This window comes from Leucopleurus acutus (genome assembly GCF_964270905.1).
Source record: "Leucopleurus acutus genome assembly, chromosome: X".
NCBI lineage: Eukaryota > Metazoa > Chordata > Mammalia > Artiodactyla > Delphinidae > Leucopleurus > Leucopleurus acutus.
In genome coordinates, this window is record NC_139148.1 from 96,038,554 (window position 1) to 96,057,526 (window position 18,973).

Below are 18,973 nucleotides of genomic sequence, written 5' to 3' on the forward strand. Positions count from 1 at the left end.
GAGCATCTCTAAATTGTGACCTTGAGCTGCTGTCTCCAATTCCTCATCTCCCCACTCACTTCTGGCCTCTGCTCCTCTCACTTCTCCAATATGTCACCACCAATGACTTCTGTGTTGCTAACACCAAGGCGTCCTTTTCCGTCCTTACATTGTTTGACACTGCAGCTCTCATATCTTGGCTTCTGTGATAGCAGAGATTTAGCTGGTGTTAGGGGTCTGAGGGACTTTAGTTTGGATCAACATATGCGACAACACTTTTACCCTGCTCCCTATGCAAATGTGCCACTGAGCAGCGACCCAAAGTGAGGCCCTCTTGAAGCCCAAGTCAATGGCCTTCTGTCCCCAAGCTCTTAAAGTCTTAACCTAATTAGAAGCCATAAATCAATGGCTGTTTTCAGTGCCATGCCAGTTTTGAACATCCACGGTCATGCATGAAGGCTCACTACGCACAAGACAGTGGTCTAATCACCTCACACGAACTGACCAAATTCAATCTCACTGCAAGATTGAAGGCAAAGGGCGACAGTGCTACTATCATCCCCATTTTATAGTTGGGAAGACTGACACAGCTGCTAAGTGCAGAGCTGGGATTAAAAACCAAGGTCGGCTGACCGCAAAGTTCTCACTCCTAACCACAAGGTGGTAGTGTGAGAGGGGCGTCAAGCTGAGTGTGCAAAAGCCGGGCCTTCCCCTCACCTGTTACCCAGTCCAAGGTCAGTACCGCCCAGACTCAATCACTCACACAACACTCCTGGACAGGATTTTTCCAAATTAAGTTTTTTATTAATTTAAAAATCCAGAAATACAGTGACTACATAAATAAGTACCATATTTAGGTACATGTCCTGTGAGAAGAGTGAAAGGGTAATACTGGTATGTTACTCTTGTTTACACGAGTTAACTAGAAAATGGCTATAACTGCTAAATGGTGCTTATGGGCTTTGTTGTTCCGAGTGTTTATGGTATAAATAAATACACAAGAAGAACCACATCCATTCCTCTCTACTAACTGCAGGCGGCTGGGCCTCTTCTCTCTTGGTCCTACTCTGTACGCAACACTGAACACTGGAGGGATTCTACGTTGGCCTCACACAGCGCCCCAGCTCCTGCTTCACACAGCTTGGCAAAGGTGTGTCCCGGGCCCCGGGGGAAGGAGTCTATCTAGGGAAGCTCCCTGGGTGTTCCCGTAAGGTTGAGCTTTCAGAGAACACCTGGGTGGGAAGGCTTTGCGGTGAGTCATCCGCAAGGGGAAATCACTGCTTTGCTTTAGGATCCGGTGACTCGTTTCCACACTACGGGGATATTGCCACCCCTGGGAGGGAGGCCTCAGCTACTTAATCACGCCCCCAACCCCCTCCTCCACCAATAAGGCTCTGTGGCCTTTCAGCCCTGGATGTCCTCCTTCCTTCCCTCCCCCCCAACCCCCCCCCCCAGGAGAATGTGTCTAAGAGGCTCGTCCCCCGAAGGCCTGACCACCAGGCCCCTGCGTCTCTTTTATGAGAATAGACTCCTTTATGCCAGCTTGCCATAAAGACTGGACCTTTTACATTTTTCCCTATTGGTGTCAAATAAGGAAAAAAATTTTCCTCTTACCTATGGTCACAAAGTAGGAAACATGGGACTTCTCGGTCCTTAATATTTAAGTACTCACTAGAGTTTATCCATGCCCCTTCAGAGGAGATAAATCTAGAAGGCAGGCTTGAGATCCCTGCTGTGGAAAAGGTATAGTTTTCCCACAAAGATGATTTCTAAAGCCAGGCCTCAGAATGGATCATCTGGGCTCTGGTATTAGGCTGCAAAGAGACATTTTCGGAGCAGCCTTCTCTGGGATCCACGACTCAGATCCATGGTTGGTGCATGAGGGGAGAATGGTAGGAAGGTTTAGATCATTATCAGAATCCCCATTTCCCCAAATAAGCAATAATTCTCCTAACTGAAGCTCCTGAGGACAGAACCCCTTTGCCAAGTAAAAACCAACTCCCATAAATGGAGAAGAAGGGAAACCACCCTCTTAAGAAGCTTCTAGAATTTTATCATCTAACCGAAATTTGTGGACTAGAGAACTATGACTTCAAGAGAATAAGCGAGGATTGAGCTGTTAATTGGTGAGTTTTGTTGACTTGAAAACATACGGCTGGCCTTGCTGACTACTATCAACCCCTCTCTTCAATAACTATCTTGTCTTATATGGATTCAGTTTCTGAAAAGTTTACCCAATTCTAACTTCTTTATGGAGGCCCCATAGGTTCAGGGAGAAAAGAGAAGTGTGTCATTATGGAAAAGTTCTTTCCCACCTCAAAGTGAAGGCAGCCAGGAAATGGTGTTCCTGCTCTTTCCCAGGGTTGATGCCATCAACAACCATACCACAGACCCAAGGGCACAGGCTTCCGTTCACAATTCCTTATTCATCCTCCAGGGTACCAACCGCCTCCAAGCTACTTGAGAGCCAGGCAAGGGAAAGAAGGGGAGAGTCTACACTGGCCTTGCCTCCGAATGAAGGCTGTAGTTCACTGTGCGTGCGTGTGTGTGTGTGCGTGTGTGTGTACATGTGTGTGTGAAGATGGGGAGTTAATTTTTTTAAAACACAAGACATTCTAAAATTTGAAGAGCAGAATTTCATACAAATATTTTCTCTGTACTAAAAAACTCCTACTAAGCAATTCCCTTCTCTTTCTTTCACCGGAATAACTTTCTAGATAGAAACCTGGGGGTCTTGTTTACTCTTTAACCCGTAAAGAAATGTGAAATGCGATTCTCCCAGAAACTAGAGCAGGGTTGCGGCGGCGTTCTAGCCCTCTTCCTACCACAGAGAATTCAAGACTCTTCTAGTCTCTTTGGAGGAGATGTTTAAGGGCTGACACACCACTCCAATAAAGGAGCAAGTTATGCTGTGCATGGCGTGAATAACTGACTGCATTTGAGTTTGGGGTTTTAGGGCACTGTTGATTTAAGCAAAGTAAGCCTGCAGTCCAGCCGCAGCTTGAGTTTTCTTGCTTTACTCTATCCAATACTGTCTGTCTCATCTAACAGTGGCCCTTTTCAGACCTTTCCAGGTACAAAACTTTGACCAAATCTTCAAGCTCCGTTCGGCACACACGACTTGAACACATCTGGCTGATCTGGGCTTCTCCTTCAGTGAAGATCTTCCACTGGCCTAAAAGGCAAACACAGAGTGGCCCAGAGACGTGAGAGGAGGGCAGAGCCAATGAGGTGTAGAACCGATATACCCCACCCTTCCCCACGCACTCACGGACCTGCCAGGGGAGCTGGAAGATGAGCATCATGTGATTTCAGCAAAATAGCCCCTGAAACACTTTTCTGGGGACAGGTACGGAAAATGGGCCACGGAGTCTTCATTTCAACACACAGCATTTGTAAGAATCCCAAGAAGAATACAGAACTGCCTCCTCAGGAGTAAAACCTAAGTATTGGGTTGGCCAAAAAGTTTGTTCGGGTTTTCGTAAGATGTCACAGAATAACCCGAACAAACTTTTTCCGCCAACCCAGTATTGTTCTTGGGATTTTTACAGTTGACTTAGCATTTGCGAATTGCTCCGCTATCAGGTCGTTAGCTATTAGGTGGCTCACTCGGCAGCAGGTCAAATAAGGCACTTTGGAGACCAGCACTTCGTGCATTACTGGGGCTTTGCTTACTCTTTGAGGCCTGAATATCAGTTTGGGTTGCTTGATTATTTACTGCTCTTTTCCCTATTCCTGCCGCCCTTTGTTAAGAACCGCTCCCCTCTGCTTTGTCTTATGCCCACACGCTGGCCTCACACCACCTTCAGCAGCCCTTCCAGCCTCCTATGGCTCCGCAGAGAGTTCCAGCCTCACATCCGCCACGTGACCCCTCTCTGCTCTGGTTGAACACGGCCGCATCCCTTCCGTTCCTTGTCATCCCTGCTCCTGTCCCCCTCCACTCCCTGTTGTCTCTTCCCCCGCCCCCGGAACTGTCCATACCTCCAGCGTGTCCTCACCAACTTCTCTATTCCCCCTCCTGCCATGCTAACTGAGCAAGCGGTTTTGACTGCACACCCGTGCTGAGCTCTGGAAACCACCTGATGTCTCTGGACCATCCCTTTCTAACTTTCCTGGTCCCTCAGTGGTAAGATCATCCTTCCCCAGCTATCATCTTGCTCTGTCGAATAGCGTTCCTAACAAAATGTCTACCCTGGATGCCCTCTTCAGCCTTTTCAATCCTGTGCTCATGGTGCTGCAACCTGGAGAATTCTGCGAGTCCAAGGTCGGCGAGCGCCTCTTAATCCAGAACCGTTGTTGAACCTCTTTTCTTTCTCTCGCCACAGAAGACCACGCCCCACTTCCTTACGGCCTCCATTTCTCTGCTCCTTTCTCCCTTGGATTCTTCACTTTTCCCTATTCTCTTGGATTCGATGGGAAAGGAGAGATGGGTCGGGCAAGGAAGCGGCTTCTACCAAAGCCCTACGGTGTGCCAGGATCTGACAGGCACACTATATACAGGAGTCAGGCTTGCTCTGCTCTGTCCCCAGGTGACCCCGTGGGATCATCTCATTACCTACGTCCTTCAGAGGCACACATCATCTACCTCCATTATGCACCCTAAATCCTAACTGTGACAGGAAGACCTCGTTTAAATCATCTTTCAAGTGCCCCAGTGCCTAGCACAGTACCTGGCCCACAGTATGAACAAATATATGTTCTTTGAAATTAATTGGTAATTTCAAGTCACATTATTGATCCTATAGACTCTGCCTTTTTATTCCTTACAAGAACTTCCAGCTCCTCCATTTGAATTCTCCTACTGTCCAGTTGTCTACCTGCCTCCTGCAGAATGAACAATTGACCTCATCGACGCTATGTCCAGCTGCCTATTGGATAATGCTGCTCATATGGACTTCAAGCATCTTAATCTAAACGTGTTCCAAGTAAAGCTCATTTTTGTCACCAATGCCTGCTCATTCTCCAGAGTTTCCCACTGGTGAATGGCGTTACTATTCACCCAGTCCATAAAGTTGTTAATATTGGAGTCATTCTAAACTCATTTCTCTCTTTGATCCTGATCGTGACGGTTTAACCTCAGCCCCTCACAGGGACCCCTCCTCCCCTGTCTAACCGACTTAATACAGTCTAACAGCTTCCTGTTAAGACTATCACCAGCGCTCTCACTAAAAGCCCACTGCCACTGCATCCAGCAAGTACCACTTTCTAAAAAACAGATCTGAATGCATCGTTCGCTTGCTAAAACCCCCCACTGGGGTTCTCCGGTCTGGAGACCAAGTTCAACTTCTCAGCATGGCATACTGGGCTCTTTAGAATATGGCTTCTCAAAGTAGGTGCTTAATAAATGCATCTGACAGCCGAGAGACATCTTTCCAAAGCCCCATTTTGACGCCACTACACTGTGTGTAAGTTTGCAGCAAGCACCCATGCTCCTTCCGGGCCCTCTAACTACTTCCTACCTCCAACTCTTCTCAGATTTCTGTGCACCCTACGTGGCCTTTGTAATTCTTCCTCACCCACACCCACCCACCCACCTCCACATTTCTTGTTTGCTCCTGTCAGGTCTTCTCTTAGGCTGTACCTTCTCCCTAGACTGATTTCCTGACCTGTTGCCCAGTCACACCCTTCTCTTTCAAAACCCACCTCCTCCCTGAAGCCTTCCCCGACTAAGCCCACCTGGCTCTCAGGCTCTCATCTCATTGTTCTTTGCAGATTCCCCTGAGCACTTAGGTATTTAACTCTTCAGAAGTATACTAATTCATAATGAAGGCATTTTCATGTTCTGTCTCGCCCATTAGAATTCCCTGTGGATAGAAATTCTGTGCCTTTTATTCCTTCAGAAGTGCTTACCCCCCACCCCCGCCACGCAGTGCCTAGCAGGATCTAGTCCCAGGCTCCATCTAGCGTAGAAAGTGGGAGAGCCGCAAGTATGCTTGAGTGTCTGAGTGCTTTTAAAGAAACACGACCAACCGGGGCAGTTCCAAACAGTCAAACAGAGCTTTGATACAACACAAGAATCGATAATGCAGTCATCTTCTCTCTTTCTCTCTCATCCCCACCACTGAGGACATAGCCTTCCAGATGTGAAGTCTCCACAGATAGACCAGACCTCCCACCCTCTTGAGACTCTGGGTTTAGTCACCCACAGGAGAGAGAGAGAATATCCTCTAATGCTGACATGGACCACTGCTCCTGTTCAGTGAGAGCACGGTGGGTACTTTATTTGGGGCTATGTGACATTGAAAACTGGATGTGTTTTCCAGGGAGGAGTAAAGAGAGTCACGACTTACTCAGGGTTGTCCTGGTCACCAGCTTGAAGTGATGGAGCTCCTCAAACATCCTCTTGGAGATCTTCTCAATATGGAAGTGCTGGAGGATGCCTGGGGCCAAGCACAAAGTGGGGCAGGTGGTCAGGCGCTCTCTATCTGGAACCACCAACCCCTTTTTCTGCTTGGGCTGAGCATATCATCTCACTACTGGGGCTTAGGAGTCTCGAGCGGGGCTGTGTAATGTGCTTAACCAGGAACTTGGACAGCTCGAGGGTTTTAATTGACTCCATTTGTTCCCTTGGCTCACTGACCTCCCCCCTGGTTCTCTAGAGGACAGAGATAAGGGAGACAGAGCTGCTGACCGTGGGACCCGCTCCTGGGGAAAGCCACAGAGAATCAAGCATGGATGCTGGATGGAGTTTCTGCAGCCAAAGGCAGTATTAGACATTCTGCCCTTGCCCCTGGTCTGGGTAGACTATGTCCCTGCCAAGCCACCGGGCTACCCTCCTGGCTCGGCAGCGAGAACCAGCAGTGGGTCTTGCAGACAGGTTGTGTAAATGGAGACGCCATCCTTATTCCTGAACTCACCAGAAAGCATATTTTCCTTTGGGAAACAGTCACAGCTCCTTTCACTTTCCCTTATAAAAAGGGGCAGAGTGAAGATAACGGGGCTCCCACAGTCTCAACCTTGCCTGAATAGCTTTTATCAGAATAACACGTGAACAACTGAAAACTGCCACTTAAATAATCCTCAAGAGGTCTACAAGGAGCAACGGACATGGAGCCTGGGTTTTCCTCTATCCACTATGCACAGATCTTGATTACCCAGTGCTGTGAACAAGAGCTTACTTAGAGGCGACACTAGCAAGTTGAAAAGCGTCCATGCATTTCTGTGAGGCGAGAGATGTGGGGCGATGGAGGCATAGTGAGGTCACCGCTAGGGAAGCCAACAGAACAGTGCTTAGTCTTGGTGACCAGTTACAGAGGAGCTAGGGAGTTAGGGATGGCAAATTAACATTCCTGGGTCTAGAGCAAAAACAAACAGGGATGAGCCTCGTATGTGTGTTCTAGCGTATTTTTAAAGGGGTAGAGAGGAACTTGTTCTTTTGAGAAAGAAAGAAGGGAGAGAAGAAAGGCCCACAAAATACTAGAGCAGTTGTTTCTCAAAGGATGGGTCCAAGTGCCACCTGTATCAGCATCACCTTGCTATTTGTTAGAAACACAAATGTTTAGACCCTACCGGAGGCTGACTGAATTCACACTTCTTGGATGGGGCCAGGTAACTGTTTTTTTTTTTAAATAAATTTATTTATTTATTTATCTTGGTTGCGTTGGGTCTTCATTGCTGTGTGCGGGCTTTCTCTAGTTGCGGTGAGCGGGGGCTACTCTTTGTTGCAGTGCGCGGGCTTCTCATTGTGGTGGCTTCTCTTGTAGCGGAGCACGGGCTCCAGGCACGCGGGCTTCAGTAGTTGTGGCACAGTGGGCTCTAGAGCACAGGTTCAGTAGTTGTGGCGCACGGGCTTAGTTGCTCCATGGCATGTGGGATCCTCCCGGACCAGGGATCGAACCCATGTCCCCTGCATTGGCAGACAGATTCTTAACCACTGTGCCACCAGGGAAGTCCCGGTAACTGTGTTTTAAACCAGCTCCTTGTGTGATGCTGAAACTTACTCAAGTTCGAGCACTCTCGAGCCTTATGCGGGAGCCAATTGAAAAAGGATGTGCGTTATTTCCCAATTCCTAGAAAACTTGACCAGACTAGATCAGCCCTAGTCTCGTAGCTATGGGATGGTGTGAACAGCTGCAGGGATGATGGTTTAAATTTGTCTTACTGCAGAGTCCCCAGCATGGTTCGAGAGACTCAGCTGTGCACTGAATGATTGCATTTTCATGTTTGTTGAGCTTCCTCTGGGAAACAATGGTAGACTACAGTTTGGGAGTTTAAAACCCTGGGTGTACATCAGAATCACCTGCGGAGCTTTTCGAACAAACCCTTAAGCCCAAGCCCCACCTGGCCAATTAGTCAGACCCTCTGCAGGTAGGCTCAGGGATTTGGTATTTAAAAACCTTCCCAGACGATTCTGGTGTGCAGCCAGGGTTAAGAAGCACTCCTCCAGCCTTGGTTGTGTGAGAAAGACAACAACACCCAACAGTCAATACTTACTTTTTAGCCCAGGTCCTGGTTAAAGCTAAAGGCCACAACAGCAACGGTGGGAGTCATATGTTAGTTTCTAAGCAATCGGGAAGTCTTCTGACCCAGAGGAACAGGTTGAAGCAAAATGAAGGTGAGTCTTCCATTCCTTCCCTGTGTCCCCCTTACAAAAATATTGACAAGAAATTAATGTCGTCTGGCTCACCCTTTCGAATGGTCCAAACGTGGACCTCTACCTGAGGCGGTCTCTCTGTCTCCAGTGCTATTTTTCTGGTGGTCTCCCCATCCTCCATGAACACAGACTCATACACGGGCAAGGTTTCTTCTCCACAAAAGTAGCCTTTGCTGTCAAAGCTTTGGCCAGGAAGTTCTTCTGGAATCAGGAAGCAAGTAGAGATTTGTCATGGTTTTCCAAAACTAGGAGCAGACCTCTGTATTTATGCATCTCTTTGTTCATAGCACCACACAAGCATCAAAAGTGGACAATCTACAAGAACATTCCTACAGAGATAGAAATCCCACCCCTATTTCACTGGCTCAGCTGAGGCTGCCCCTGTAACAGCCACGAAATCACAAAGAAGCACGTGACTTTGAAGTCCGCGTGATGACAGAACACTGGCCCCAAAGCTACACTGGATCCACCACCACCGCATGAGAAGTGGATCTTCACAAAGAGGAAGAACGTGACGAGGTACAAATCTGCTGGGCGCTTAAGGGAACACAGGATTTTCAATGCTGGGTCAGGATCATGGTTGGGCTAGCTCAGTGTTGCCAACAGAGACCCAAGGAATGGGCTGACAGAACGCCTCAGTTAGCTTCCCTGACGTCAATTAGGCATACTTAGAAAACATTTATGACGCTCATTTATGTGCATATACTTGCCCAAAGGATCTATCCAAATTGGCTCGACATTTCTGAACGCTCTTTGATTTGTTTGTAAGCGGAATGCTAATACCGGATCAACACCAGTGCCAAAACCTAGACGTCAGATTAGTCATGTGTATGCTATGCCAAATGAACGGGTGGAAGACACAAAAAAATTGGTCAATCCCTCAACTATGGATCATTTAAAGTATAAACTAACTTGTTGGATTTCAGCTTCCAGGCATAAAGGTACCAGCCCCCTCTTACTCCCCATTCTGCTCCGCCCTCCCCTTTCCTCAGCCCGCTACTGAAAGAAGTTTCCCTTGCTTGGTTATCCGTGACTTAACTTGCTTTGCTGGCCTTGTCATCAGCATCCTCTTCAGCTGTGCACTTAAAGTGTAACACTCAAATCGGGAACAACAAAGACAAGCTGAGGACACCCTGAAAAATTCTGAATATGCGCAGAAGCCATCTGTAAGCACATCTCATGAAAGCGGTGGGTGTTGAGTGCTTTGGGCCCGTGACTCTAATTAGGGGGACTCATTGTTAGCCAATCAGAGGCACTTGGACTGGAGGTTGTAATCAAATGGCTATTGCGTGTCTCTTGCTGACCTGATTAGCTCTCCCATCCCCACCACCATTTTGGCACTGGAAGGACAAAATCCTGGTCCTCTCTGGAGGATTCCAAGTTGGATTACTCAATTCGTAGATTATCCTAGAGTCAAGCTTTCTTTCTCCTTGTGTCTTTCTTTTTAGTTATTTAAGTACTCGGTGGGCTGGTCTTTGTTGGCGATGCATTAGGTGATGAAGGGACTTGCACGAGCACTTTTCAGTAGGTGGAGGGGGGAGGAGGTCATGGAGCATAAAGGAACCTCTATGTATTTAATTACCACCTTTAGAATGAGAGCCGGCTTCCTGTGTTAAATCTTGCCCACCAGCTTAATACTAGCTATAGCTATCATAGGCATATGAAATCCATGATGGCACTGGAAGTACCTATCATACACTACAAGTTCTCCCAGTGTCCTGAAGAGTTATCCTGCCCCACCACCCCTCCCCTCCAAGAACTTAATTTACTCACCAGAAGGGATCTATAAACAACAAGATCCATTAGTGACTCACCCCTGGCTGGCGCATGAAAATATTAAGAGTAAATAAACAGAGCGTGTCTTTCGAACTACCTACTCGGCAACCTCTTCATTCCACATCGTCCACTTCAAGGTGCTTCCTGATCACTGCACGTGAACCTACTTTCATTTCCTTCTGGGGAAGTATGCCATACCTGAAGTAATTTCTGGGCATTCCCACTTCCCACGAGAATGCTCCTGTCCTGAGCCCTCCAGAACTAAGAAATTGAGAAACCACTCCATATGGAATTGGGGATGACTGATGCAGGAGATGTAATATCCCAGCCCAGGAAACAAACTTGAAGTCTTACCAGGGACTTTTTATGCTGTAACCCAAAAGGAGTGTGTCATTACGGGAATTCCAGGTATATTGGGGTGGTATGGTGGGGTGGAGAGGTGAGTTGGGGAACCTTCAGGGAGTAGAAGTCCTACACAACCCTGCAGATGGCCACGGACACATGAAGCAAGGCCAGCCTCCACCAGAGCAAAGACGAGAGAGAGAGAGAGAGAGAGAGAGAGAGAGAGAGAGAGAGAGAGAGAGAGAGAGAGAGAGAGAGAGAGAGAGAGAGAGAGAGAGAGAGAGAGAGAGAGAGAGAGAGAGAGAGAGAGAGGGAGGGAGAGGGAGAGAGAGAGAGAGAGAGAGAGAGGGAGGGAGAGGGAGAGAGGGAGGGAGGGAGAGAGAGAGAGAGAGAGAGAGAGAGAGGTGAAACTCACATCCTTTATTTTGGCCTTAGTTTGTTACTGGGGGGCCTGCAATCATTTGTTCTAATGAAACTTGGCTGGATCATCAGTGAATTTTATTTGTCTCTTTTCCCTTCTCAACGTGAATAACTGAATTTACTGTTCTTTTTTCTGTCGATCTTCTTCTCCTCTCACTCCTTTATTCCTTTTCCTCTGTGTCCTGTGTCATTTCCTAAGAGGCTGAGAATGTCATGATCTTCCCTTTCTCACCCCTTCACATCACTCAGAACTCTACTCAAACATCGTTCTTCAGAGAAGCCAACCCTGACCAGCCTTTTGAAAGCACTTCACCCTGCCTGTGCCATTCACTATCACCTGATCCTGTCTGTTTTTTCTTCTCAGTACTGATCACCACTGAAAATTACCTTATCGGTTTGTGTTCATTGCCTTTCCTCTCCCACTAGAACGTAAAGAGCATTACCGGCAAGTAGCCTGAGTCTGTCTGCTTTATCTCCCTATTCTCAACACCTCCAACAGTGTCTTGCACACAGAAGGCACATAATATGTGTTTCCAGGTCGCATGCTGCGCGAACAAGTGCATGCCCCTTGAGGATCTGAAGGTGCTGAGTACCCGGGCCTCCGTGGATAGCGACTCTTGTAAGGCAACGTGACTATTGGGAGACTTTCAATTTGCAGACATCCACGTGTGGCTTGCTGAGGGCAGGTGACAGAATGGGACAGACACTCTCTCCTTCCATGTTGCCCAGTAAGTCCTCTATATCTACACGTCTGAGCAGCACGGGAAAGCCGGAGGAGCCACTCTTCCAGAGAAACACATTGTCAATGATTGTTGAAAATTTAGAAAATACGGATAAACAAAAAAGATACCCATCATTCAGTCACCCAAAGATGGCCACTGTTACATTTTGCCATATGCCCTTCCAGTCTTTTTTTTTTTTGGCTAAGCATATTATCAACGTTTTCTCTATTAAAGAGAAGAAAACTGAGGTGTATAAAGTGAAGTGACTTGCCCAGAGTCACAGAAATAGATAATAAAACCAAGGTTTGGAACCCAGGTCACTTCCAGCCCATTGTTTTTTCCAGGCCAGCAGAAAATGTTGACTGATTTAAAAAAAAAAAGGCAAATCAGTTACTTAAGTGTTGGTTTTGACACACGAGCTTGAGAAAAATACAGTCTGTAGTATTGGGGTGACAGAGTACTGGATTGATGATCAAACATTCTAGCCCTGGCTCTGCCACTGGTTTTCTGTGTGACCTAGATCATAATATACATATTGTTTTCTAGCTTGAAGATTTTGTACTTAACAGATATATTGCAAGTATGTTTCTGTGCCATTAAATCTTGTTCTATAGTGATTTTTAATGGCTATATAATATGCCACAGTACAGATATACCATAATTTATTTAACCATTTCCATACTGGTAGACTTTCAGTTTGTTTCCAATAATTCACTATTGTAAACAGCATTGCAGCAAAAATCCTTGTTTGTATGTCTCTGTACGTCTCTGATCACTTTCTTTGGATTTCCAGGAGTAGAACTGCTTAGCCAAAGAGTATGAACATAAAGGTTTTAATAAACACCACCACCTGAAAGGCGACGCCTGTCCTGTGTACTGTGCCCACACCTTTTTGATTCCTTCACTCTTACTTGAATCACGTACAGCCATACAATCCTAACCACACAAAGAAATGGGATGTGGTCTGAAGGTGTGAGATTCAAATTGGAATATTATATAGTGGGAGGGTTTATCTTACCTGGGTAGTTTAGGTAACTATTAGTTTGTGTATGAAATTATCTTGTTGTATTACTTTTATGATGATAGGCATTAGACCCTTGACAGGAGAGAAAATTGGGCTGGTAGAACTACTTCCAAGTGACACTAAAAGGCCTGGGGATCCAGTGAGGTGGCAGACTTGGAAGTTACAATAGGTCATCATGGCTGGGTGGCTGCCATGTTCATACCCTCAGAATGTGCTCTCTCCGTGCCCCTAGTGAGTACATTTCCTCAACAATTTTAATGCCCCAATTCTCCACTCCATATCAGATAGCTCCTGTCCGTCCTACCCACACTCTGCCCCTACTCTGGAAGACGAAGCTTGTTACATTAAGAAAGATTTTGTTTGTGCCATAAATCAGTGCTTCTCAAACTTTAATGTGCATTGCACTCACCTGGGGGACCTTGTTAAAATGCAGATTCTGATGCGGCAGGTCTGGGGTGGGACCCGAGAGTCTGGTTTTCTCACCAGCTCCCAGGTGCTGCCGGTCCATAAACCACACTTTGATTAGCAAAACCATGAACTACCCTGGGCCTACAGCAGTGGTTCCCAAACTTGTCTGCAAATTAATATTATGTGGGGATCTTCTAAAATAGGCCACAACTCAAATCAATTAAATCATAATCCCTGGGGATGAGATACAGGTATTTTTTTTTTTTTAGTTTTAAGAGTTTATTTGAGCAAAAATTGGTTCAAATTGGGCAGCATCTAGTCTAACAGATAGAAGGGAGCTCCAAGGAGCTGTACAAAATGAAAGACTTTTACAGGCAGAAGGGAACAGGAACAAGGAAGTTATATTTGGAAAAAAGCGGATCGGTTATTGCCAGGGCGCTTTCCTTTAAGGGATGGCATGGGTCTATCAGGCAGGCGACCTCACTAGTGCTGATCAGGTGACTCCTGATTGATTGGTGGAGGATTTCATTTCTGGGAGAGTGAAAATTGTCTCGATTTGGTGACATGGGGCTTAGCAAAATTGACTCCATGTTGGGCCTGTTGTCTTGTTTTTAGCAGAAGAGACCACCTGGTCCTCGTTTCCATCCTCTGTCCATCCTGGCATCCTTCCACACTGCCCTCTGGTCCTTGGTGGTCCAGCCACACTGACGGCCTACTCATCCCCGGGCCTGTCTAGTCCTCAGTTGTTGGTCCAAGAGACACAGGTATTTTTAGAAGCTCTCTGGGGGATTCCAATGTGCAGAGAAGTTTGGGAACCATTGGCCTACATGAAGATGCTCAAAATACATATATACTGAATACACTGATGAAGTTCATGTCTGTCTGCTACTCATGAGGAATTGCCTAAATTGAATAAATGATTTAGCTCTCTGCCTACACTTAAAAAGATTTGTTTTTTTAAAAAGTATTTATTTATTTGGTTGTCCCGGGTCTTAGATGTGGCACACGGGATCTAGTTCCCTGACTAGGGATCGAACCCAGGGCCCCTGCCTTGGGAGCGTGGAGTCGTAACCACTGGACCACCAGGGCAGTCCCTAAAAACATTTGGTTTTTCATCTGTGTTTACAACAGTGCTTTGCAGGTAGATATAAGAAATGATAAACTCATGTGCCTGAAAGTGATTAATTCATTCAGTCCTTGAATGTTAGAGCTGGAAAGACCCTAAGAAATCTACTCTAACCCTCTCGTTTTGCAGAGAAGGAAACTGAGGCTCAGAGAGGTGAAGTGACTTGTTCTAGGTCACACAGGAAACCAGTGGCAGAGCCAGGGCTAGAATGCTTAATTATCAAGCCAGTACTCTGTCACCCCAATACTACGGACTGTATTTTTCTCTAGCTCGTGTGTCAAAACCAACATTTAAGTAACTGATTTGTCTTTTTTTTTTTTATCAGTCAACATTTTCTGCTGGCCTGGAAAAAATAATGGGCTGGAAGTGACCTGGGTTCCAAACCTTGGTTTTATTATCTATTTCTGTGACTCTGGGCAAGTCACTTCACTTTATACACCTCCGTTTTCTTGTCTTTAATAGAGAAATGATAACATCATTATAGCATTTTAGAATTGGAAGGAAGCTTACATATCAACTATTCCAAACTTTTCATTGTATAGATGAGGATGATGCAGCCTAGAGAAGATCTGGCACATTTCCAAGGTCACCCAGTAAGTTAGTTATTAGGACCAGAACCCAATCTCCTTCCACTATGCCTCACCTGTCTCTAGTCCTGTCTGAAAGAGAAAATGAAGGTGATTGTGCTTTGATGAGTTAAACGGTGATATAAACCAAGGGTGCTATTGTCCTTCCTAATAATCACGATAACCTAATTTCTCTACTATTTAGAAAAGCACGGCTTAAGTTCGGCCCTTAGGGCTACGTGGGACCAAAGGTGTGGTAGACACAAGCAAATCCCCAGCCTGTTTCTGAGAAGTCACTTTCTTCCAAGCAACCATCTTATCAGCCCTTCAAGAGAGGAGCGAAGGTAGCTTGTCGTCAGTTATTAGAACTATTACCATTACAATTATATGGCAGGTTGTGGTTATGTTTCTGATACTCAAAGAACATTGAGAATGACTATGTAGGGATCTCAGTCAACCAACGGCAGGGCTTCCAACCAACGCACCTTTTGCCTTTTTACCTGGACACACCTTGCAGCACTTTCCATCTATTTTTTGAGGATACTTGCAGGGGTATCGACTGGGGCAGTGGATTTTCTTGCACTCTTGCTTGGTGACATTACAGGTGCACAGCACACACTCCACAATGCCAAATGCCCGGAGGTTTGGGTGCCAGGACTCGCCGTGGGAATAGGTCTTTCCATTGGAAACACACACTGGAAGAGAACACAGGACTGGAAATTAAAGGCTAGGGAGCTGAAATGGGCCCCGGCGCTCAGAGCCCAAGCCCTGAACCCCTTAAGACATCAAGCCTCCTTTGTTCTTGTTGTGCCCGTGGAGGTGTGTTTACAGAGCAGCCTCTGTAACCGAAAAACAGCTTGTGCCTTGCTCTCCTGTCAGCAACTATTCAGGATCTTCAGCAGAGGCCCCACAAGGGCCTGACACATAGTAGGCCATCAAATAGTATGTTTTAAATGGAGGAATGAATGGATGCATGAAAGCAGAGTTCTAGCTGTCCAGGGTGTCTGAGAAGGAACCTCTGCTAGAATGTAGTGTTCAGACCTGTAGTTCCACAGAGGATTGGGATGGCCCAAGTGCATGTGCTTCTAGGCATGAAAATCTCCCAGGAAGGTTTGCTGTCCAGGGAGACTAGTTGCAAAAACTACCGGTCTTCTCAAAGGGCCAAGTTTTTCCAGATTCCGAAGCAAATCCATTCAGAATGTCAAATGCTATGAGAATGTGATCTGCTAACACAGATGGGTACGGAGCTCAATGGTGCTGGCTTACTCTCTGGAGTGGGAAGTAAGGTGCTGAGACAAGACTGAGAAGGAAAGGACCCACCCCTCCCGGGTAAGTGGTGAAAGGTAGCCTTTTACGCCTCTAATCTTCTGGCAACGTCCTGTATCCTCATAGTAGTTGCAGAGATTCGGCTACAGCGAATCACTGACTGCTCTAGAGATACCCTTTGGCGGTCTCACATTTGCTGAGTGGAAGAGAAGTCACCGGCTCCATGTTTTCAGGGGGAGGGGTGCGGTTTGCAAGAGCAAGCATCTGGGCTGCAGGCTGAGGGGCCTATGAAGGGAAGGAGTCCCAGGAACATCCTTCAGTGCAAACCAACCAAAACCTATCCGGCTTTGACTGTAAGGCACGGAGCTAAGCTCCAGTATAAGACCTGCACAGAGCCGCAAATAGGGAGGTCTGAGAATGAGTTCTCTCTTTTTTTGAAAGTGCTGAGACATTCTGGAGATTTCCAGCCATGACGGGGACTGGGTATGTTTCTCATTATTCCCATCACCTCATCATGCCCAGGGAGACCTGTCGGTATCCCAATCAACAACATCTCTAGGGTGGGTTGTATCACTTAAGGCGGGGCGAGGGTGGGAGGAGTAGCTCCACTTGGGGCGTTTCTTAGGAACTGACTGATTTGGCTGCAAGACAATGGCCTCAGAAGGATGAATCATTGGGCTATTTCTCTCATCAAATCCACTGGGTCACATTAGGAAATATGGACGATGTCGGCTGCCTTTTCCTGTCCTCTGCAAGAGCTGCTAGAGTACTAGGCCCTCTAACAGGTCAATCCACGTAAAGATTTCCAAGAACCTAAGTCAGAGAAGCTCCTAATCGTACAGTGAGATAGAATAGGGGCTTGAAATCTAAACTGTTGATGGAATCACAGGACAAGATGGACCAGATGTGTTGTTCTCTCTCCCGCCAAGCCCTCTTCTCTCTCCTCCCCAGACAGTGACACACCCTTCTAGACAACGAGATCGTGTGGGGGCAGACTCTGCTTCAAGAAAGTTTAGGCTGGACTCAAGAATGGTGGGGTCCTGCTGCTTCTCCTCTTGAACTCTAGCAAGGGACAAAGTAGATGTATCACAGAAGAACACATTGTTAGCAGGAGGGCTACAGAGCGGGGCAGGCAGGACCCCCAGGGTTATATAGCCAGGTCCCCTGTCCCCTAGACATTGGGACTAAGGGAATAATCCAGACTGGGTAAGAGCCTACACTCTGAAGTGCAATAGGGTGAGATCAGCTCTCTAGGGGGAAACACAGCCTTCTCCCCACCAACAAATTCTCAAGATGATTTCGATCATCCAGCTGGGGCGCTGGGAGTCGGAGATCGGGACAAGTGACTCTCCAGTGAACTATAATAGAGAAAGGTCAGGAGAGAACAGCTGCATTCGAATCAATGGGGTCAATGAATAAATGAAAACCAGCTGCGGCTTTTGTAGGACATGGAGAAATCAAGGGATGAGCCTCTGCCCTGAAAATGAAGAGGCCTGTGGAAATTATGGGATTTAGGATTTTCAAAGACCATTTCCCCACACGTTTTTTAAGGCTTTAAAATACTTTCAGAGCAAATGGAATCTATTGAAGGCAATTTAGGATTGAAAACCAAACTACATCTTTACCTAACTCCTCCTCCTCATTTCATAAATTCATATCAGAATGCCTTGGAATTTCAAAATAATAAATTTCAAATCAAACCCAGATCAATAGTAAATATTTCCAATTCTTCTAATACCTCACCATTTTTTATTAAGAGTTTTATTTTGAATGTTCTTTTTTTAAGCCTGTTAGTTTCAAAAGCAATTTAATTTTTTTATCTGTAATCTGAAATTTACATCTAACTAGTAACAGATGTGATCAACTGGCTTTGGCCTGACCAGCTTTGTTGAGATTTATAGTAGGAGTTCTTTGTAACGGATTGTTTTTCACCCATGTTATTCAATCATTTGGTTTAATAATTTATTACTTTTAACCCATTCAGAGAACTGCCTTTGATTTGTTTTTCCTTTAAAGGAAACAAAACATGTTTGTGGTTTCATAAAAAGGAACCAGCTGAGCTTTTGCTCTGAAGAGCTGGTTGACAGGATGCCTAAAGGAGTAAGAAGCAGTCAATTGTTTGATCGAATTTCTCCTCCCCCCCCCACCCCCGACCCCCCGCTACTGGCCGGGAGGCGGCGGGGGTGGGGTGCACGCGGTGGCTGGAGAACTCTGTGCAGGAAGGAACGGGCCGTGGACGTGCTTGGCCGAGTGGGTGCTCAGCCAGGAGGTTTCTGGATTTCTCACTGGATTACTCACTTCTAAGCATAATCTCCTCCTAGGAATTAGAATCTCGGAGTGGGAAGCCTGGAATAAGCGCCTTTAACAAGAGCGCCAGGAGAAGCTGGGGCAATGAGGGGTGAGAATTGCTATCTCTACGGTTCAGATGAGCGCTTTAGAGGCGTTTAAAGCCGACTACCTCTGAATATTGGGTGTCCTGCTGGAAAACAAACCGCCTTTCCTTCTGTTAAAGCCCCAGCAAACTTTCCCAAATGACCTTCAACCCCCAGAGGCAACGGAGAAAATGCTGGAGGGTGCATCAGGTTCACTGCTTTCTCACCTTCGGTCCTTAATAAGGACAGATACTCCTGAAATATAAACTATGGTCTTTGGACTGTATTTAGGAAAGTCCTAACAGTCCACACTCGCTTGGTAGACCGGATGCTGAGCGATCCACATGGGAATGTCTGATATGTATGGGAGAAAGGGCCC

At 46.5% G+C, this 18,973-nt stretch overlaps 1 protein-coding gene across 8 annotated transcripts in view; it reads right to left on the bottom strand.

Annotated features, from left to right (window-relative positions):
• Positions 1-3,023: 3,023 nt before the first annotated feature.
• Positions 3,024-18,973, bottom strand: part of CHRDL1 (chordin like 1) — a gene marked incomplete at both ends in the record, with an annotated part of 112,630 nt that continues 96,680 nt past the window's right edge. For 3 of the 8 annotated variants that reach the window (XM_082864137.1, XM_082864144.1, XM_082864138.1), the window contains 4 exons: positions 3,024-3,154; positions 6,270-6,359; positions 8,606-8,773; positions 15,442-15,651. In XM_082864137.1, coding sequence (XP_082720263.1) covers positions 3,024-3,154; positions 6,270-6,359; positions 8,606-8,773; positions 15,442-15,651 — 599 coding nt within the window. Of the gene's footprint in view, positions 3,155-6,269; positions 6,360-8,605; positions 8,774-15,441; positions 15,652-18,973 lie in introns of those variants that run through there. The other 5 variants (XM_082864140.1, XM_082864141.1, XM_082864139.1 and 2 more) reach the window with 4 other exon arrangements.